General features: G+C 48.1%; 1 protein-coding gene across 1 annotated transcript in view; it reads left to right on the forward strand.

The window, feature by feature from the left end:
* Window positions 1-8,122, forward strand: part of ALDH2 (aldehyde dehydrogenase 2 family member) — a 186,333-nt gene extending 178,211 nt beyond the window's left edge. Inside the window, exons 12-13 of the mRNA XM_086943067.1 lie at window positions 3,130-3,244; window positions 7,583-8,122. Coding sequence (XP_086799193.1) covers window positions 3,130-3,244; window positions 7,583-7,615 — 148 coding nt within the window. The 3' untranslated portion in view covers window positions 7,616-8,122. The remainder of the gene's footprint in view (window positions 1-3,129; window positions 3,245-7,582) is intronic.
* The last annotated feature ends 14,792 nt before the right edge of the window (window positions 8,123-22,914 follow it).

Genomic DNA, 22,914 nt, shown 5'->3' on the forward strand with positions numbered 1-22,914 from the left:
CATGACTAGCCAGAGTGTAAACATCCTCCGTGTGCATAGCAGGTTGCTGGATAATGATCGTGCATGGCAGAGCAGCAGGGGTGCAGCCTCTAACCGTCTCGATGGGCGTTTTTGCGTGGTTCCCGATTGCCTGTTCCCCTTAATTACAATTCCCCTGTGTTCTCACGTCCGCCTCAGCGCTCAATCATGCATCCCCCCAGAATTACTACTTACTCAAACCAAAAACACGAACTGTGAAAATTCTTGAAAAACAGGACATCGGAAAACGCAGCTGGTGCATCTTCTCCAATGCTGACTCGGAATGTAAAGTATAAACTCTTAATGAATCACAAACACACAGCTGAGGGAAAATATCCAACACCATCCAGCTAGAGCCCGTAATGAAGATGACATCACACTGATGGCACGTACATCAAGATCGTACCGGGTGGCTTCAGGCATGTGTGCTCAACAAAGCATGAAACACACAGTTGATGGACAGAATGCAGAACAATGTCTTACATTCACCCCAGTACAGAGATCTGGGCCTAAATCCATCGTTTTTTTGCACTCCACACCACCCTAGGTCAGACAATGGCTATATGCAAATCAGCCTTGACCCTGTGCCTCATGGGAACAGTCCTGCCCGAACTACCAAGCCATGTCTTTCCTAGACCGGAATCAAGCATCCAAGGACCGGTTTCTGGCTATCCGCCTTCTTCAGCCTGGATAGCTTGACTCCAGTGATGTGGAGAGCCTGGGACTCACGTCTGAGCATACCCAGCCCACTCGGGGTGAAAATTGCAAAAAACACAGTTGATGGACAGAATGCAGAACAATGTCTTACATTCACCCCAGTACAAAGATCTGGGCCAAAGCATGGGCAGTAGAACATTCCACGAGCAGAAGACAGGGCTCGCACCAGAGCCCATGAGCGGGGAGAGACCGTTGCATGTAGGTGACAGTTTAAATTTCAATTTAAAAAATAAGAGGTACCAAAATGCACCCTGAAGTTATACTCCTCACCTACAATTGATCGAGGGTAATCAGAGCAGGGAACCACCAGAGCCGGCTCCTCACCTCATCGTAGATCAGATAAACGTCGATGAAAGCACACATGCTGACAGCAGGCTCCTCACCTCGACACAGCTGACAGCAGGCTCCTCACCTCGACACAGCTGTTCCTTAGCCACTAACAGCCGATCTATGCTCCAGCAATCAAAGGCCTCCCTCTTCTCAGCTCCTCTCTGCCACATCGCACTTCTTTGCGCTGCTCTCAGTAACAGCTTGCAGCTCCACTCCTCAGCACAGCTCCAGTTCAAACACGAGCAGGCAGCAGAAAAAAAAATCGCACTTCTCTGTTCATAACGCCAGTAAAGATGACTTTCACCTTGAACATGTATGCTTAATCTGGCACTCTTAATGTTTAGGGTGACCGATTTCGGGGTCACTGGTGGGGCTTTATGGTGCCAAAAATTAAGCAAATCTTTAAATTTTAGAGTAATGTACCTTTGTTTTTTTTTGTTTAAGAGTCCTCTGTTACTGTCCAGTTTCTTTTAATTTCCCATTAGGTTGAAGTTTTTCCTTCTTGTAGGTTCCTTAGTTCTCTTGTTCCTTAGTTCTCTTGTACATAGGCTCTTTCTTGCACGCTGTAGGTTCTCCAAAACTGTCGCCAAAATGTTGTAAATAGAAGTCCTTGAGCCAGGTGTATAATCAGGTTACTTTTATTCAAGTTGAGTTGCAGGTCAAGTTATGAAGATGGAAAAACAAAACCCCACCAGGAGTGACCTCCCTGTCACTCAGCCTGCCTGGTACCAACTGCCAGTTGAGACACAGGCCAAGCCCCCCCAACATTCCACGATGTCACCAAGCATTCTAGCAGTGATACCTTGTGAGCCACAGGGAAATCCCAGCCAGGGAAAAGAGACCTAGATTAAATATTACAACTTTCTCGCTGTACGTTTTCCGCAGCACCAGGAATCCAGCAGTGACCAGCAAACCAGACCATCTTTTAGCGTCATCGCTGTCATGCAAGTTGAAGTGTGGGAATAATGAATTGGAGTAGCCCTGTTCGACATTCGAGACACTGTTAAATCGCCTCCTCAAAGCATTGGGGGGGGGGGGAAGTGTGAACCAGTTTCTGTAGGCCATTCATCTTGGGCTGCAGTACTTTCAGGAGAGTCTGTTTCAGTCAGTCTTTCAGTTAGCCCACATAGGTCTTTCCCTGAGGAACTGCTTGTATTGTTGTGATTTAGATTTTATTCTTTGATTATAATATCGTTTTTATTGTTAATACTGTGTAAGCATTTTTTAAATGTCTGATGTATAATGAGCTCTAAAATAATTGCTTTTGTGATAATAAAATGTAAGTTTTTTTTATCGGTATATGGTTCATTGCATGCCAACATTATAATATAGTGGGTCAAGGGAACATTCAGTTTTTTTGGCTTCCCTGAGGATCCCCAAGTCCACAGCCACTGAGCCCACTTTAATTCCAAGTGCCCCCCTAGTGGCTGAGGTGGCTTCCAGAATCTTGTTTAGCTTGTCCAGAGAAACGTTTTCTTTTTTGGCAAGGGTCTTCAGCTGCAATAGGGTGAGGTATATTTGATTATTTTGGGCTTAGCTAGCTCTTCTTGATTAATGGAATCTGGTAGAGCATCTTTGAGGGACATGGGGGAAGGGCCCTCCTAGTTCTGCCCCCCACACATCTGGAAAAGTGAGCAGACTATTCAGTTTTAGGAAGCATACCTAGCTGCCTCCAGTGCTACCTAGATATGCTGTGGGCTGGCTTCCCTCCCTTACTTAGCCACCTCTGCTGAATGCCGAGGAGGGCCAGAAGGAAGCACGATCAGCCAGCCTACTCTGTTGATGTCTTTAAAGGATGGAAGGGAAGAAGGGGATGCTATATTTGCCATACCACTTTCAGAACTACACTGGTGTGGTGATCAGTCTTCACCGGAGGCACTACCTGGTGACTGGCATTTTCATCCAGACCATGCAGCACTGCATTTTGGCGCACTGTTCCTTGGCAGTCTTCATGTAGCCAACATCTTTAGTGTGCGGCTGGATGAGCATACAGGCATAGCACTACTGGACTATTCTAATCCACTTATCCAGGTTCACATTAACATTTTTAAAAATGTTTTGCAGGATTAACTGTTATGATGTCTTTGGTGCTCAAGTCCCCTTTGGTGGATATAAGGCTTCAGGAACTGGACGCGAGCTCGGACAGTATGGCCTGGAGGCTTACACAGAAGTAAAAACCGTAAGTATATCCTCATATTCTCTTCGTGTCACAGCTTTATACCATTCTTTTTTTTTATTTTACCATAGTCATTGGCTAAAGTTGATAGTCCTGCCTGGTCTCCCAAATCTTGCAGTGTTTTAGAGCTCTTATGTAACTGACTATAACTTTCTCAGATGTAGAAAGAATCCTGGGAATAACCGTTATCAAAAGTAGATGAAACTCACTTTAAACAGTATGTAAAATACAAAACTGGCATATCAGAAGTTTTGGATGATCACTGCTTTCAGTGTTTTTTTTAATGTTTTGCAACAAAGCTGCTGTCATGTTCTTTTATATATAAAAGTGCTTAGAAGTCAACTGGCCACAAATCTGGACACGTAGGTTTCTAGTAATGTTGCATGTTCACAAAGCAGCTCACAGGAAGAGTCCAGTGTTGAGAGCTTTCCAGAAGGCTGTGGCTTAACGGCCAGAGCGGCCAAATTTGAAGCTGTGGAACCAGGTGCAGGACTGGAGGAAGGCTCACGAATCATACGTGATTCTAGTAAAATCGCGAAATCTCCCATTGCCTAAAAAAACAAATGAATGGGTCTGTGTGTAATGCAACTGGTGCTCATGTAAAGCGGGACAATACCTTCGGGTAGAGGTGGTGTGATATTGTGTACTGCCTTCAACTGAGAATTAGGAAGATTTTGAATAGTATGGTGGTGATTGGCGCATTTCTTAAGTTTTGGCCAGAGCAATGTTAGGATGGTTGAAGTTCAGCTGAAGTGGTACAAGTTAGGTTCCCCTTTGAAACAATCAATAACTTAAGCATATTGTATTTTTGGAGGTGTTCAGGTAGTAAATAATTTTCTATCATTGGGGCATGCATTTATGTTTTTTTTTTTAGCTAGTTTTCCAGCTTGAGGTATTTTTGGTGGTTGGAATGTGATGCATTTGAAGACGTTGAGAAAGTGGAGGTTGGTTCAGTCTCTGGATAGAGCTGGATCTGAACCCTGTGGAGTTTGTAGATGCATATGGTCTACAAAGGTGGACTGCTGGTGGACAAGTGGGATGTGGTAGAAGGGACACAGTGGGAGCGAAAGGTTTGTGAAAGAGGATTAAATGTCTCTCCTCTACAATGATATAGGATTCCAGGGTTGCTGGAATGGTGCTGAGCAGAGTGGTGAAAAGAAGTCTGTTTTATCCTCTTTGTGTTAATGCATGTTACCCAGCCTAGCTGTCTCCCTGCTGCTCAGCCAGTTTGAGAGTTGCTATTGGAATGTTGGTGTGCCTGTGATGCGTGGAATGCCTGGGTGCCTGTGTGGATGAGTGGTGACAGTTGGAGATGGGCTGAGCAGCAGGCAGTCTGCTCCTGGTGGGGCTGGAGTAAGGACTGGATTCTAAGGATTATCATACTATTGGACTTTTTTTTTTTTTTTTTTTTTTTTTTTTTTTTTAAATTCGTTAATATTTGTCCTCATATATGCCACCAGAATATATATGCTCTAGATGGGTCTCGCTGTTGCCTCTTATACTGTTGTTTTTCGAGTCCGCCATGGAAAACGGTATCATAGCAGACAGGGGTTCCCAGAGGTAGGCTGCTTTCCTTATCCTACTCCTCCAGGCCTGTTTTAGGCACCCCAGGCCTGGTGGAGGACAGGACCGACACAACCTCTGGCATAATCACAGGACTACTCACCTATTTACCCAGACCATCAGTTTAGACCAGACATTCTCCGAATTCTCGCTACGGCCAGCCTGATCCATTTTACACACCTCCATTAAATACTTCAAACATACTGCAAATCTAGGGGGAGCCGCTGACTTCCACTCCATGCAGATTTGTCTCCTTGCGATAACTATTGTGTAAAAAATGAATTGAGTATCCAAATTCTTGATATTGTATTCTTCCGGTAAACGAAAGAAGACTAATCTGCGAGAACATGTAATAGTTATGGAAAGTACATCTCCCAAAAAATCCATTATCGCTTTCCAGTAGTTTTGAATGGCTGGACATTCCAGAAAAATGTGGATATCATCAGCGGCGTTATAATTACAACGGGGACAATAATAGTTGTTTCGAGTTATCTTATGCAGTTTGGCCGGAGTACTATAGACTCTGAGCCGTAAACAGGTGGTTGCGCCTTAAATTAGCAGGTTTAATTAGCCTCTGTGAAAGGGAGAAAGAGTCTAACCATGCCTTACAGACTTCTTCAGGGGGCTCAGCTATACAGTTTCCCCATAACTTTATTATCTCCATGTACAGTTTACTCTCCTCTTCTTTGATCATTAAATTGTACCAAAATGATAACTCTTTTACCCATTTCCCCCTTCTGCCGATTGCATCAAGAATATCTGTATCTTCCTCCCTTTGCATGTTTTGACTGGACCACCAGGCAGACAACTGGTAGTACTTAAACCTAGTCAACTGTCCCTCTGTAAACTGTACCAACATAGTTCCAACTCATTAGGCCCAAATCTACCCAGAGATCTCCCCATTTTTTTAAAGCCAGCTGTTTTCAAGGGTCGTGACAGTTGATCCTGGAGGCATTGAGGTGTACCAGGAGAGTCCCATATCGGGGAGTGTGTGTGGTAATAGGGAATATTGAATATCTTCCTCATGAACCCCCAATTTTTTAATGCAGTCTGTAAAATTTTAAGGCCAGTTTGAGAGTTGCTATTGGAATGTTGGTGTGCCTGTGATGCGTGGAATGCCTGGGTGCCTGTGTGGATGAGTGGTGACAGCTGGAGATGGGCTGAGCAGCAGGCAGTCTGCTCCTGGTGGGGCTGGAGTAAGGACTGGATTCTAAGGATTATTATACTATTGGACTTTTGTACATATTTAATATCTTGAATCAGAGGCAAATAAAGAAAGCTACAAAACTCTTCCTGGCTACCTGGGACAGTGTGAGCAAAAGGTATGTGAAAGAGGATTACAAGTCTCTCCTCTACAATGATTGAGGATTCCAGGGTTGCTGGAATGGTGCTGAGCAGAGTGGTGAAAATAATACCTTTAGCTTGCAGGCTCCATGAGAATGGATTCCATATTGAGCTTCTGGAGGTGTTAGTTTGTGAATGTTTGTACCAGCTGATGATTTGTTTGGCCAAGCTTCATAGAGTTGCTGAAGTTGGTAGGAAGGCATTGGTTTTTAAGATCATGCTTGTGATCAGTCTGTTTTTAAACCTATTTTATTGATTGTTTCCTTGATGGTCACATTACAGCAGTATATGTTAGGATCAAACGTTCCGCTCCCCTAAGAGGGACGTAACAGTACAAAACTGAGCAGGTGATGCAACCCATGTAACAATGACATAGCCTATCAAAGTGCTTGTGATTTATTCTTAACAGCTAATGTAGAGATTGGTCCATGGAGTGCGTAGATTAGTGGGGTAAGTGTGCATTTGTGTGGGAGATTACATTTAAGAAGGATAGATTGGCAGCCTGTTCCAAATCCGTCCCTTCTCAGCAATTGGATTAGATTCCAAGCTTATTTTCATATGACTGGTTGTGCCTTAGATGACAGTGGGCAGAAAATGATCTACTGGAATGTGTCCAAAGATAATTACCAATGGTTGAAATTAACAATTCAAGCATTCCACCATTCTGTTTTGTTTTACTCTATGTAAATAGCCTTTAAGTGATGTGTCCTATAAAGGTAACCAATTGGTATTATAGTAGGGTCGCAATGAACCTGTTACAATACGGATGGAGTTTGTTGCAGTGGGCAGACATTCAAAGATTCTTCCTTTTATTTACATGCCTCATTGTTGAAGCATTATACAGTCAAAGAGCCCCTGCAATGAGGAGAGTGCTAGCATCCAGAATGTGTTACTCAAAGGTGGTTTTACTATTCACTACTTAGCAAGGTCCCATTTAGAAAGAGCCACTAAGAACCTGTGGTGCGTTGACCATCCAAACTGAGATCAGTGCTGCTCTTGCATCCGGATAGTCCGTTTACTGGAAGAAGTACCTTATGAGGTTATGGAAATCCACTTGTGAATTGACTCAGTGTACCTTATCCCTTTAGAAGACTCAAGCATGCTTAGTGCTGAGGTTACAAAATATATCAAAAACCTATTTAAGTAGTTAGCATTATTTTAAGCTATAGTTTAGCACACGATCTTGTAATTTCATACCCACCCAACTTTTGAGAAAATCAAGCAGGCCTTTGGACGAAAAGGACTCCACGCCATAACTGACACAACTGTGCTATTGCTGGAGTCTGCAGCTCACTCTGATAGATTCAAAACAGTACTTTGCCTACCTTTTTTTTTTCTTCTATTTTATGGAGACCTGTATTTACAATTTGGTGATGTCTTTCAAAGGTTCCGTGTAAAGTTAGGATTGGAGTAATTCTGTCATTTTCTGTGCAGGTTACGACAAAGGTTTTACAGAAGAACTCCTAGATGGAAGGTCGATTGTTGTCCTATACTAATTTGAATTGTTGAGTACATGCAACGGTGTAGGATGTGGACAAAAGATGGACGAACATGCAAGACCAGTCCATGTACAAAGAAAGAAGCACTTACTGAAGAGCAATTATATATTCTATTCGTTCTAAAGATTTTTTTTGTATCTTCCAACTTGTTATTCCCATGGTTCCATCTATTTTATATCTTTCACACCAATGTTATTAATCATGTGACTGTTTTAACAACTTGGCCTTTAGATTTCTAAATCGGGTTTGAGAGGGGATGCATACAGAGGAAGGGATGGGAGAGTGCTGTTCTGTGCTTTATGTTTAAAACCAGTTTTGGTTCAAGCGGTGTGCTGATCTGTCCAAGAAATTGCACAAGTTGCCAACAAGGACAGCGCCACAGTTGATTGTCACGCTTGTGGCAAACTTCTGATTGTTGATTGTAACATAAGAACTTTTTTTATTTGTGTACGACAATAAAGGTGTTGCTACAAAACTGTGGCACTGGTACTTTCTGTGGGAAATGTGGCAAAGGGTCTATATAGAGCACACAAATGTGTATCCATCCTCTCCTCCTATCGCTTCATACACTAAAATGAATCCCTATGTGACAAACAAATACATTTTAATAATGCATACGAATGTTTGCGCACCAAAATCTTTCTCATAAATGGCATATAGGTCAGAGATTCATCATTGCAGCCTTTAATTCCAAGCTTTATTCCTTTAAAATGTACTTCTGCCCTGCCAAAACGTGTTTCATCATGCGGGTGATAAGCCTGTAACTTTGCCATAACTAGGAAAACCACATACAGGTCTCCCAATAAATCAAATGTTTACATTCATATGCATATTCTGCATTGGCTCCCTTCGCCAAAAGCATAGGACAGTTTTTAGGTTGAGCCCACTAGACTGGCATGCATTGTGTTGGCGAGACATATTGTAACCTTACCAAGAACTTAGTGGCCTGGAGCCCCACCCATGGTGTGCTTTCCTGTCTTTCATTGGCCTTCTTTTTTGTGTTTTATCTTGCCAGTCTTGTTTGTCCCTCCCATGGGGTGCAATGTTCCCAATAAGCCGCGCGGCCGCGCACTTCTCTACCCCCGAGCGCGCAGTGCCATGTGTGGAGCGCGCACAGAGGGCACATCCCGTGAGAATATTCGCGCCGCCGCCGCTTTTAAAAGGCGCGTGGTGCGAAGAACGGGCATTTCCAGATTGCGGAGGTAAGTATTTTTGGGCCACTTGCGTGTGCTTTTTCTATTGTTGTAATGTTTTATTGGGAGCGCTAGGCTGCGGGGGAGATTGTCTCCCGTTGTTTAGGTGTCCATGTTAATTGCGGCCCCTTCGCGAGCTGCGATTAACATGGATGTTTGAATGAGGGCACTCGGTCTCCCCCGCGGCCTCGCTTTACTATCAGAACAATACAATGGTTTGGTAGTGGGGCGAGGCTGCGGGGGTGATTGAGGGCTTTTGTTTGGGTGCCCATGTTGGTCGCACCTCGTGAGGGGGCTGCAATTGAAATGGATACTGAGATAGAGACAGGCAATCTCCCCCGCAGCCTCGCGTTCCTAATGAAACAGGCTGGAATTAACATGGATGCATGTGCTTTATTTTGTCTGACAGCGTTCGGCCACCGTAAGGATTATCTGTTGGTGACGTCATCCGTCCTGTGCTCGCCATCTACAGTAACTTGCTTTCTTTGTGTAGTTTCTGAAGTTATTCTTCAGTATGATTGCAATACACCTGGAAAGCTGAAATCTGTGAACGGCTACAACTTTGTGAGCATGCTTTCGAAGGCAGGCTAGCAGGATTTAATTTGCCTCCTGCCTCAAGTGGACTGAAGTTTCCTCTCTGCTGCCATGGTGGGCCCAGCCACCTGCCATCGGTGAAGTTAACGGGGCGGTGAGTATCGAGCTGAAAACAAGCACTTGTTGCACCCTTGGTTTCACTGACGTTCTCTCAAGAGGAAGCCCTGGAGCAGGGCGAGGTGGACATTGAACCTGACTTCGAGCCTCAGAGCCGGCCCAGGTCCTGTACATGGCCTCTGCCGAGGCCGGACTTGTCCATTGTGAAGCAGGAACCTCCGTCCGAAGGGATCCCAGTGCACGAAGCTTGGTGCGATGGCCAAGAGGCTGATTTCTACCCGCAGAATAATTTGGAAAGCAGGGCCGTGGCAGAGGCATGGCAGGGGTTGGGGGAACGACCCCTCGGAAGGGCGGCTCTCAGCGCAACGCCTTGGGCAATCAGTCGTATGCCAAGCTGATCAGCCAGGTCACCGAGAACTCCCCGGAGAAGCGGCTCACCCTGTCCCAGATCTACGAGTGGATGGTGAAGTCCGTGCCCTTCTTCAAAGATAAAGGGGACAGTAACAGCTCCGCCGGCTGGAAGGTACCCTTTCCCATCTTTCCTCTTTTAAACATCTTTGCTTGCTGCAGTTCTAGACCGCTGCTTGCCATGTAGGTGCCCTTGCTAAGAATATGTTCGTATTTATGTAAGGTTTTCATTCCTGCATGCCCTCTCCTGGCTCTGTTAAAAGCTTGGTTTACACCAGGTGTTTCCCTGGCAGCGATGCTGGCGCCAGGGGAATACCCTAGGGATTGTGTGGATTGGGGTGCGCTGAAGCTAAACCTTTTTGGTATGTGCTGGTCGAGTGTTGCAAGTAAGGGGGTTCTGTCATAGGGAGCAGGACTACCCACTGTTAAAAGGCACACAAGCCCCCACGCTGTTAGTCTGTGTCACGCCTCGGTGAGGCTGTCGGCTTGTACTGAGTGTGCTGCCCCAGAGCACAGCAGAGATATCCATGCCAGACGGCCGTTAGGGCCGGGAACTCGCATCTGAGTTGGGGGAATGATATCACTTCCCCATGGATCACAGCTTACTGGACTTTGGACGCAGCGTTTACTCGTCTACCAGGTTGTGCCCCTGTCACCCTCCCCCTCTTCTTTCATGTTGTGTCTCTCAACCTCACCCTCCCCCTCCTCTTTCCCTCCTTTATACACTGTCTACTTCCCCTGCTCCTACCACTCCCCCCCTCCCCGCCCCCCCCTGAATCGCTCCCCTTGCCTACTTTTTCCCTTACTCATATGCCCTTGTTGTTTGCCTCGACCGAGCATGTAACTATGTTGCTATGCTCTAATAACTATATAACCTTTGTAACGATGTTACCTACAACTATGGTCTGATACTCCTGTAAAGCGCTCTGATACCTCCGGGTCTAGCCTGCGCTATATAAAACCTTTCAACTAAAATAAAAAAAACATATGAGGGGTTTTGGTCCTGAAGGCCTTTATCACAGAGAGAGTGACTGGAACAAGGCGGAGGCTTGTGCACTGACTGTGAAATGTGTGCCAGCACTGCTGGACCAGTTGCCAGCTGGGTTGGTTGCACATGGCTTGTGGAGGATAATGTAGGCACTCAGGGGGCTTGAGCCATGAAGCCATGGTGATCCACATCAGCGTGTCGAGCTGGGAAGCCTTACCATGGGCATGAATGATACTGCCATTACCAGAAAAGATGAGATGCGATTTGCATCCCTACATTATCATAAGCATGCACAGTTTTTTTGGATAAAGTGTTATAAGCATAAATCATGACATGCAGCACAACGGACTTGGAGTCCCAAAACAACTTCCTGTCTGGGATGAATATAGCCATGCTAATCTGCACAGTGCAAGAGTGCTCTCCATTACCACACACGTGATGGCAGTGCCTAAAATCGCATGTGCAGGATTGTATTAAAGCATGCATCTGCTTATCATGCGGCTGTGTGAGGTTTGCATACCAAGGAATTCACACACACAAACACTACACTATGTGTAAATTATAACCATAAGTGCATACAGTCAGCTGTTCTTGCCTAATATCGAGACCCAACCCCAATAGTGCTTCCCGCTTTAATAATGCTTGTGCATGAATGGAGACATAGCTATGATCTTTTTATGTTACCTGGGATTGTGTTGTGTCTCTGTTCTCCTAAGGATTTGAATTACAACCACTGCAGACCACCATAATGTAGACAATCATCTTTTTTCTGGTCAATGACAAAATTTTATGATTGCTAGACCTTCATCGTCATCTTTCCCAAGGGATACAATACACAACTTTGCCAGATGTTCGGCTTGATTTCACATCCCCTAGTGGTAATGTGGCTGCACTCCTTATGAGTGAAAATACTATTAGTTCAGTCTCTGTCAGGCCCCAGTGCAATGTATGTTTTATACTTTTATAGGGTAAATGTACCCATGGTACAACAAGAGCTTATTTAGTGTACACTATGTGTAGTCGCAAATGTTTTACTAGGGGCCAAAATGAATAGTCTGGTGTGACCGAGGGCAGCATTGAGGCCATCAGGGTGGTGATAGGAGGGGTGAGTGTAAGGTGGGCATACAGGAAACGAGGCATGTACATGGTATGGGCAGTGAGGTATGGAGTTATTTTGAGAGTTTCAATCTATACTGCCCTCTAAACCATGCTCCTAGTTTCTAGAGGAGTCACACATTTGATAGTACTGTATTATGCTCTATCTGAATCGTGATCCCTCTCCTGCACCCTGAGGTAAGCCTTCTCTGCTTGATTTTGCTCTCTTTGGCGAGTCAAGTGTACAAAGGAAGTAACCGGATTATTGAACTGAAATTAAATAGAATCTTAGGCCTCACAATCTGCTTATACCCAGGTAGTGAAAAAATTCCAAATCCAATGTTCACTATTTGAAGGCCAACCTCTCCCAGAGGATAACATTGGACTACCTAATTATATTTAATAAATGATTTATTTTGTTTTGGAGCAGGTAGGAATGCCTTGTTTGGTGTCTGCATAATTGTAATTTGAAATACTCTTCAATGGTAAATTCATATTTTACGTCACAACTCTGAAATTGCCAGTTTTAGAAAGTATTTATATCAAAGGGGGTATGGCCCTTATCGACAACTAGAAAGGGCCTACTATTAGAAAAACAAAGAGGATCTAGTCATCACATTCATGTTATGCAATTATGATATGGCAAACCAAGAAACAATCATATGGTTTGGAGTATTTATCTACTCAATTATTCAATATTTTTTATTGAGCATAGTTATTCACATATGTTCAGAACAAGGGGAGACATCACAATTCAAACAGTGAATGTACATTAACACAATTGACAAAAAACAGTTGATGAGAACATTACAATGCACATGATCATAAATAAACCTTAAAACCAGTCATGGTTTCAAAAAAGAAAGAAAGAAACCTTAAAGCCCTTAACGTGGTTCTGTATGTGTGAAAATGCACCATCTTTTCACCTTTTTAAGTAAACGTTTGGAGTGCCATTTGGCACTGCACACGCGGGTGGTCTGGTTCCTGGTGCACATAGCCATGGTTGCAGCGCACAGAGACCCTCCACTGCCGCACACACAGGAAAAAAATTAGAGGGAACATTGATGGGGTGGTTCCTCTTTACCATCTATTTTCATTGGTTGGCTTCAATGCTTCCACACCTTGCTTTTTAAGGACTATTTTTTTTTTCTTTTGGGTTAAGCACTCATTTTAAGCGCATGTATTTACTAGTTGTCTATGCACAATCACTGTATTTCCTCAAGTGTTGTCTTCAAGTGCACAGGCTAGTACTGCCTCAGAAGGGCACTTCAACCTCATCACTTCGGCACAAATTCAGCCGCAGTGCTGAGCATTCCGGTTGCGGGCGTGGTCATGACGGCTCCCGGCCGTCATCAGCACACGCCCACCGTGACTCATGACAGCCGGGAGCCGTCATGAGCATCGAAAGAGGTTAACCCAAATAAACAAGAGTGTATCCAATGTAATTATTTTTAGATTTTATGTTTTCCTTCTGTTTTATAAATCATTAGAGTTTCTCTCATTATCATACATTCTCAACTTTATACATCCATTTTATCAATAAAAACTCAATTGCTGTATAAATGTGTCCAAGTCATAAACCCCAATGCATCCAACTAGGGCAGAAGGAACCCAGAGGTTGGGTGAGGGAAAGTAGATGACACAAAAAGCAAAGTTGAGCACGGGAGGAACAAACAGGTGAAATAGAGCAACTTGAAGTGGGCAGGAGAGAAGCACTTGAACGAGAAAGCAAGGAGGCGGTACATGAGGTTAAACGTAACATGGAGGTGGGAGGTGGACAGAAGCACATGGAGCCTGAGAGCAACACGGAATTCTGAGGGAAACTGCTGAAAAATACATGCACTGCCATTAAGTGCTGAACCTAAAAGAAAAAGTATTGCATTAAAAGCAAGCAGTGGATGCTTAGAAGCCAACCAACCAAAGAGTTGGAAAAGAGGCTAGGCTGCACTGGAGGGACAAACACAAAATAGACAAACTGGGACAAGAAGCAGGCAAATGAGTGACAGTAAAGCCAACCAATGGTAAGCAACAGGTGGACTCCAGGCACCTGCATGTTCTTGGTAGGCCCATAGTATGTCTCATAACAGGCAGTACATGCACTGTCTCTAGGAGGCAAGACCTACGAGTCCGCTTTTTTCTGGTGGAAGGGTGTGAGGGGAAGTTGCAAAGTGATAAACAATTTTTACTTCGGTGTGAAGGGAACATGGCATAATCGATTCCAAGACCACAGCATGACATTCTATTCGAGCCAGGCACAGCACAGTCCTTCATATGTTACTTGCCAGGCATTGCTGCGGTGCAGACCCGGTGAAATGGATTGAAATAACATACCAGTTATATTGGGCTTGTAGCGATATTATTACCGAAATGTATTGTTTTTGATCTGTTTACTTTTACAATACTTGTTGGAAACGGGGCTGCCGGCCCACTTACGCTAGCATGGCACTAGCTGGAAGGCTAAATCTAGAAGGCATACGTGACATGCTTGCATCACACACACTACAACACCCCAGCGCATACCCACCAAAAATGACACCACACCATCTGTAAAATAGAGAATAGATTAGCTTTATCTCTATATGTGGTAAATGAATACAGGAAAAATGAGTGAAAACATCTTGCTTAAGAAATTAATTCTTTGAACATTCCCTTTTGGGATTTACATCCATTAGCCACACAGCTCATTACATTTCTCCACAATGGTTGTTTAGCCACCTGGTTTTCAATTACATTTAACTTGGTAGACAATAGGTAGAAATAACACTCCTAGTTAATTTGTGACCGAATTCCAGTTAACTTAAACCGGTAACTACATCAAAGGTTACTGTAGTACATACAATTGGTCCCTTAGTTCATTCAGAGATAAACTGATATTCTAGTGTAGTTGACTTCTTCATCAACTTAAATAAGCTCAGAAAGGCATTTGTTAAACATCAGAAGGCTACTGAGTCAAAGGGTGCTGACTCTTCTTTACTCCTGGGCCTGAATCATTACTCAGGAGATCTTATTTCCAAAGAGCGGGGGGCGGGGGGGAGAATAAGGTTGTCACCCACGTCCTTCATTTAAGAGTGTCAAGTTGGCTTGAGGAGGGGTCTGCCTTGGGGGACTAGCTCTTGAATTCTCTGCTCCAATATAATCCCTTCTCAGCCCTCCCCGGTTCCCGAATACCTCAGGTCGACCGGCACTTGCGCTAAGCGATTCTGGGGCTGTCCGCGGGCCGATCTTCCCCCTCCTGCTCAGGACTGGCACTATGCCTGAGGCGGGAAGAGGCTACTGCCGATCCGCAGGATGTGCTTTCCCGGAGGCTCTTCTGCCCTTGGCCTTCCCGAGGACGACCCGGCCTTCTACAGGGCCGCAGCAGACTCTCACACACCAGGAAATTCCGGCTTGAGGGAGTATGGAGACGCGCCGGTCGGGAGTCTGGTTGCCAAGCGACCCCGCCCTGCATCTCTTTCCTCAAGCCGGCGACGCACCTTCTCCTCAAGCATGGCACGGAATTTAGTTGGGCGATCTCCACATCTGATTTCGGGCGCAGTGACGCCGGCTACCTTGGCGCCCAGCGCCTCAGCCAGGTTGCGTAGGTTGAGAAAGAGGGGGCGGGGGGGGGGGTTTATCACGGGCACAATTAACAACTATGAATGAGTTGGGCTGTTACGACCTCGAGGAAGGTTGACGCTCTCAATACAGGTCAATCAACAACCCTAGTCACCACTCCAGATTTCACCTTATTCCAGAGATCAGGTTAGAAGTCTTCTCCTTCCACGTGGCCTCTATATCCCACAGTACCACCCTTCCAGAATTCCAGGGTCGGGGCCAGGTTACTCATCGGATGCTAAAGAAATGTTGTTCCTTTTTAAGAGTGGCCACAGTAGAGCTTAGCTCTGGCAACTTTCCACAGGCAGGGCCAGATCAGTAGAAAGGAGGGAAGCGATCACCACTAAGTAGCAGCCCCTAAGAGCAATCAAATCAGCCTGAGTCACAATCCCCCTACTAGTCTGCACTCCAGCCAGCCCAGTCATGAACAAAATGGCCGCCCAGTGTCCTCCCTTATATAGCCTAGGCCTGGGTCATTAGAGTGGACTGGAAGGTGCTGGAACCCTCTGTTATCCTATGGGCCAGAGCTCTGAGGTAACTCTAGCAGACGTCCATCTTAGGAACCCTCTATCCACCATTTTAGGAAGGAGCACCTGTACCTCAGCACTGGGTAGCAGTGGTTGGGCTACCGGAGACCTAAGGCCACACAAAAAGGGTTGGTGGAAAAAAATAATAGGAGGCAGAAAGGGACCAAAATAGGGGGAGACCATTCAAAAAGGTCACAGGTCTAACAATACTCTCTTCCATGTCACTAGCTATCATCCCAAAGCACTGAGCAGGGGTAGAGAAGATAGACACAATAGTGTGATGGTCGGTGTTTCAGTATATGTTTCAATTAAATAAAAGATGATAATTTTATGAACTGCAGTAGAGTGAATGTAAGAGGTTTAGAGCCCCTGAGTTATCTCCGCAGCTGGCACTCAACCTGCTCAGCTACTGCACCTGCATCACGCTTCGCAAGCAATTGAGTTTATACTGCGATACACTCACTGTGCTCTGATTGCACGTCGGCGGGAGGGCTGTTCGACAGCGCTGCTGGCTTCCTCCACAGACCCGCAGGCTACAATCTTAACTGTTGGCTCATATTTTCTGAAGTGTTTTTTCTTCAGAATAACGTATTAACGCATAACACAGGCGGGCGTGAGGGTGACTCATCTCCCACATGTTCATTGCGCGTCTCCCTGGTATTAGTTTCCACTGTGGACTAGTAAGAGTCAGTGCACTCAGTGCGGGGCTGGGACAGCACACGCCACACACAGTTCATGCTGTGATGTCGGAGTATTCTGTGTTAGAATACTGGGGACATCACTGGGGATCTGGAGTGTTGAGGGTGGAATGTACGGGGAGGCTAGAGAGACGGTTGAGGAGTCAGGGATCGAAGAGGTTGATGTTGTTGTCCCCTGACTGCAGAGTTGCCAATAAATAACTTGAGCATTAAGAAGTCTACGCCCATACTTTACAAGTTGGCGACGGAGGATCGGCAACTCTGTGTGAGGACCCACGGACTTTGTGAGAAGACCACGGAGCTTAAAGTCTGATTCAAAGCACCGGGGTGAGGCGGAGAAGGAAGTGAGCATTGTGAAGTATCGGCAGAGGAGTTTGTCGAATGAAGTTGCCAAGAGAAGATGAACTTTGGCTAGAAGAGGTGAGAGTGGCAAGTTGAATTTGAATAGTGACAAGTTTTCCGTGAGCGTGAGCCAAGCGCGTGAGGAAGTACGAGCTGAGCAGAGGAGCGGTGGAGGAGACGTATCTGACGTAGCTGAGAAAAGATGAACTTTGACTGGAAAAGGTGAGAGCTGGAGGCAGAAGGAATTTATTATAATTTAAAAATACCTGCGAGCGTGAGCCAGGCGCGTGAGGAAGTGCAAGCAGTGCGGCGGAGCGGAGCGGCTGTGGACAAAGGCATTATGACGTATCTGAGTTAGAAGGAAGAACGCATGTGCAACTGCGCGAGGCAAGCAGCAGGAAGAGGAGGAAAGTCGGCGGCATTGTTAACTGAATATAAATAAAGTGCGTGAAGGGAGCGCGAACTGCAGCTCGAGACAGTTGTTTTAAAGGAAATATTCTGTGCGCAGTGAAGGCGAGAGGCAGCTCGAGTTTAGTATACACGTTGCGTGCAATGGAGCGCAAAGGCAAGGAAGAGTATTCACTTTCTATGTAAACACACTGTGTAGTGAAGCGTGAAGGAGAGCACAAGTCTGCCTTTTCAAAAGTGAACAACGCGCTATTAAAGCATGTGATTTATCGCAGGGTGGAAAGAGATGGAAACAGTGACAAAGAAAGAACTGCAGTTATTTCTGTAGATGAGCAAAGCAACAAGTTTAAAAAATTTGTAGAAAGACGGCTGAGGGAAGAATGCTGTATGGGCGGAGCAATTGAAAATGCTTTAAGAGTGAGAAGCATAGACATGCTAGAGAGTGTGTACAATGTCATATGAGCGGAGCAAATGTCAATGCCATGAGGGTGAAAAGGAAATAAATACAACCGTTACTATTAGACGGTGAGAGGAACACGTTTGTTATTAGGAGAAAAGCGGATGCACTGAGGATAATTAATTTGAGGAAAAGCAGAGGGTGTGCTTTAGAAAACCCTAACAGTTGACATTTTAAAAGGAAAACAACACACGCTACTTACTTGACAGTCTTCAGTGGCACGTGAGTCACTGCTGATACACGTGTTATCAGCGGTGCGTGAGGAGAACCATCCGGTACTGCGTGCAATGCATAACGCCATTTTGGAAGAAATTGACAATTGATCTTATTTAGCTGAACGTAACGGAATCCAGGGGGCATTAAAAGAAGCTTTTCAGCAACATCACGGGATTTCTTGCAAGTTAAAAAAAGAGAACGGGGGCGTGGCTTCGAGGGCGAAGATGGCGGACGCGGCTCTGTAGAGCTCCTGCCGGCCCGATCACTATCCGCTAATTTATCCTTGCCCTGAGCCCTCTTCCTTCACCTACTGCTGTTGAGGTGCTTGCTGGTGGCCGGTGGAGCACGGTGGTGTGGTCGTTGGAGCTCCGGGCCTCCATTGGCGCGTCAGTTGGAGGGTGAGCCGAGGTCGGGACGGAGTCACCGGAGGTGGAGGGACGACGCGCCCTGCTGCTGCGTCCGGCGGAGTGGTGTCCCGACGAGGCGACAGTGCGGATCCGACAATCGCCCTGTTCATACTGCTCTACGGCGTCGAGGGGCTTGCTGAGCCGACTGGAGCGGATAGACTGGCGGCGCCATTTCGGCAGCCCCGTTCTGGGCTTGTGATTGGCGACTACTGCGCCTTGGAGGAGTGACATTGCCTGGGTCCCGGCCTGTGTTTTGGCGGACTGGTGGCGTGTGGATACCGAGTGGCTTGGTGTGCTCCGGACGCCCCGGCCGGGGCCTAAGTGGTAGAAAGTCGCGCGGGGCGACCCTGCTACAGGCGCGTGTTGCCTGGCTGTCTCTGCTGCTGCCGCCGCCATGACTAGAGGCGGGGGTGGCACAGCCGCCACTAAGACGGGACCTATTGATAAATTCACTGGCTCTGGAGGAGGTGCCGGGGCGGCCGGTGGGGGCCAGAATGCTGGACCGGACAACGCGGCGCTGCTGACGGCCATTACACAATCCCGTGACATGCTGGATGCGAAGATCGGCGCGGTGGGTGCCGATGTGATGCTGCTGCGTCAGGACCTTCGCAATGCGTTCGCCCGCATCACTGAAACGGAGACCAGGGTCACGGCGGTGGAAGGAGACGTTGGCGCCCTCAAGAAGAAGGTTGCCGACCTGGAGCAGACTCAGCGGGGCCTAGCACTTCGTGTGGAAGACGCCGAGGGGCGGGCGTGGCGGAACAACCTGCGCTTTGTTGGCTTTCCGGAGGACTGTGAGAAGGGGCCTATGGACGCTTTCCTATCCCGGTGGCTGGAGAGCTGGCTACCTCCGGACACCCTGTCGCGCTGCTTTGTGGTGGAGCGCGCGCACCGCGCCTCGTCGCAGAAGCCGCCGGCCGGGGAGCGGCCTCGCCCGATCATCGCCCGGATCCTCAACTTCCATGGCGGGGACATCATTCTCCATGAGGCGCGGCTTAAGGACACTCTGCTCTATGATAATCATAAGATCATGATTTTCCCGGCCTATACCAGGCTGGTCCAGCAGCAGAGGCATTCCTTCCTGGCAGCCAAGGCCAAGCTGCGAAGCCTGAAAATTCAATACTCGCTGCTCTACCCGGCCCGCCTCCGGGTGATCTTCAACTCTGCGATACTCCGGAGGCCGTCTTCAGATGGACCGACGAGGCGGTCAGACTTCGACCACACGTCCAACCGGGGTTGCACTCCGGGTCATCGCGCAGCTCATCTCCGGACTGGAGCGATCAGCCGAACAAAGGGAAACTGCATCGCAAGTCTCGCTCAAGACGGAGGTCCTTGTCCCGAGACCCCCTTTTGGGGGACACACAGCCTGATACCTATCACTCTGGCAAGGACCCCTGATCATCGTCCGCTGACTGCCTACTCCTTGCCTTTCATCTGTGGCCGTGCACTGCGGCGGCTGCACTTTGGTCGGTGGAACAGACATTGGCTGGTGCAGTATTACCTTGTTCTTTGGGGAATGCTTGGGACCCTTGCGGACGAATGTTTTTTTTTTTTTTTGTGATGCATTGCTTCTGACCTTGATGTATGCTTGAGGGGGGGTTTGGGGCACGTTCTATGGACTGCCTCCTCCTGTTGGGGCTGGGGGGTGGTTTTGGGAGTGTCTGGTTGGTTGCAGGGGGGCTAGTTGGGATTCATTGGCATGGCTGGCTTTCGGCGCTATGTTCTGGGCCTGAAGTACCGTATGCCGCGACGGATACTTCATTGTTTCTTGAGGTATAGGGGTGGGGGTGGGGGGGGTATTGGGATGTTGGGTTGCTTATGGGGTGGGTCTGGTTGCGAGGGGTTGTGGGGTTCGGGGTTGTGTTCTGTGGGGTGCACGTGCTTTTTGTGATCTTTGCAACTGGGGTGTTGGAGGCCTGGGTCGGAAGCTGGGGATTGCGGGAATTGGCTCATCGTGACAATGGCTGATGTTCCACGGCTAGCGTCTCCTGGCGCTTCCATGCGTATTCTGAGCTGGAATGTTCGGGGGCTCCTGGACAAGATTAAGCGGGGGGCTGTGCTTCGCTGGGCGAAGAGGGACCTGGCAGATGTGCTCCTTCTTCAAGAAACTCACATGTTGGGCACTAAGGCATTGAGTCTGCAGCGGTTTGGCTTTCACCAGGTGTTCCATGCCGGGTTTACTAGGGGCTCGAGGGGGGTGGCCATTCTTATCCACAGACGGTTGGCTTACACTCATGAGCGTCAGTGGCTCGATCCTCAGGGCCGATTTGTGTTTGTACAGGGGAAGATTGGTGTAGAGCCTGTGGTGTTTGGTAGTGTGTATGCCCCTCCCCCGCTGCAGTGGACCCTTGCGGAGCGGTTGTTTGCCCTATGGACTGAGCTCCCCCGTTCCCTGGCTGTGATTGGTGGCGACTGGAATGATGTTGTGGACATGGCGTTGGACAGGCAGAGGGGACAGGGGGTTGCGACTGTGGCCTCCACTACACGGTTGGGTGCCATGATTGATGGTCTTGGATGGGTGGATGCTTGGCGGCACCTGCATGCGGAGAGGCGGGAATACACATATGTCTCGGCTGTGCATGGCTCCCTCTCGCGCCTTGATTGTGTGTTTGTACTGGGGGCCTTCCTCGACAGAGTGAAAGGGGCAGCGATCCGGCCTCGCGGGCTGTCTGACCACTCCCCCGTGGCGGTCCAAATTGATCTTTGTAAGGCGCGCCAACCGTTCCGGTGGCGGATGTCTACATGGCACCTGCAGCGTCCGGATTACTCCCAGCATCTGCGCGGTGCGATTGCCCGCTATTGGCAGGACAACCTTACGGGGGGGGGGTGGACGCGGTGACGGTCTGGGAGGCTATGAAGCCCACTTTGAGGAGTGTAGATATCGCCTGGTGCGCTTCTGCTCGCCGGACTCGGCAGGAAAGCATTGTTACCGCTGCGGCGCGGGTGGAGGAGCTAGAGGCACAACACAGGGAAGTGGCTGATGATATAACGCTGCGGCTTCTTCTACAGGCGCAGCAGTCTTACTCCTCGGTCTTATTAGATGAGGCTCGCCAGGCGTGGTTGGCTACGCGTAGTAGGGTGTACCAGTGGGGTGTACCAGTGGGGTGACAAGTCTTGCACCATGCTCCACAGGCTTTGTCAGCAGACTTTGCAGCCAATTACTCTGCCGGGGCTTGTTGACGACGCCGGGGTGGAGAACGGACCCTGCGATCCTTGCGGCGAGCTCTGCGCGCTATTATGGGCGTCAGTATGCCTCTCGGGAGAGCCTTTCCCCCGACAGCATCGAGGGATACCTTGCGGCAGTCCCTCCGCTGGCTGTCTCCGATGAGGTGCGTGATGCTTTAGATCTCCCCCTGACGGCTGAGGAGTTGGGCGACGCACTGGGTCAACTCAATGTGGGTAAGGCACCTGGGCCGAGCGGGTTCCCCAGCGAATTCTATAGGAAATTTCATCTGCAGCTTGGGCCACATTACAGGCGGGCGTTAGAGCAGGCGCGGGAGCGTGGCAGCCTCCCCCCGGACTGGCGTCATGCCGAAATCGTGGTATTCCAGAAGCCAGGCAGGTCCCCTGATCGCCACGAGTCTTATCGTCCCATATCCCTCATTAATTTTGAAGTCAAGCTCCTGGCCAAAGCGCTCGCGAACCGCCTGCTTCCACACATTTCGGCCCTCGTCCACCCGGATCAGGTGGGCTTTATGCCGCGCCGGGCGACGAGACACAACATTCGGCGGGCGCAGGCCGCGGTCGACGCGATTGGGTCTTCCGGGGATCAGGCGGCGCTTCTGCTGGCAGATATTGACAGTGCCTTTGATTCGGTCAGCTGGACCTATCTCTTTGCTCTTCTGCCGCTACTGAACTTGGGCCCGGTCTTTGTCTCCTATGTAAAGTTGCTTTATACGGATGTCACCGCCTCGGTGTGTGTTTCTGGGGCGATATCCGCTCGGTTTCCTGTGACTAGGGGCACTCATCAGGGGTGTCCCCTCTCCCCGTACCTATTCGCGCTAGCTATGGAGCCGCTGGCCGCCCGGGTGCGCCGGGACGCGCTTTATCGAGGCTTTGTGTGGGGGGCAGATCACTCGGACCGCATAGCCTTGTATGCCGATGACGTGCTCTTCTTCATGACTGATTTGCAGCGTACGGGCCCCCGTATCCTTGAGTTAATGCAAGAGTTTGGTCAGGCGTCGGGGCTCTTTCTTACTCCGCAAGTCGACCCTATGGGTGTTGGGGGGGTGACAGTGTGCTGCCCATGGGCTGCGTCCCTTCAGGTAGCTGTCGATGGCGTG

Source organism: Lissotriton vulgaris, chromosome 11 (genome assembly GCF_964263255.1).
Source record: "Lissotriton vulgaris chromosome 11, aLisVul1.2, whole genome shotgun sequence".
NCBI lineage: Eukaryota > Metazoa > Chordata > Amphibia > Caudata > Salamandridae > Lissotriton > Lissotriton vulgaris.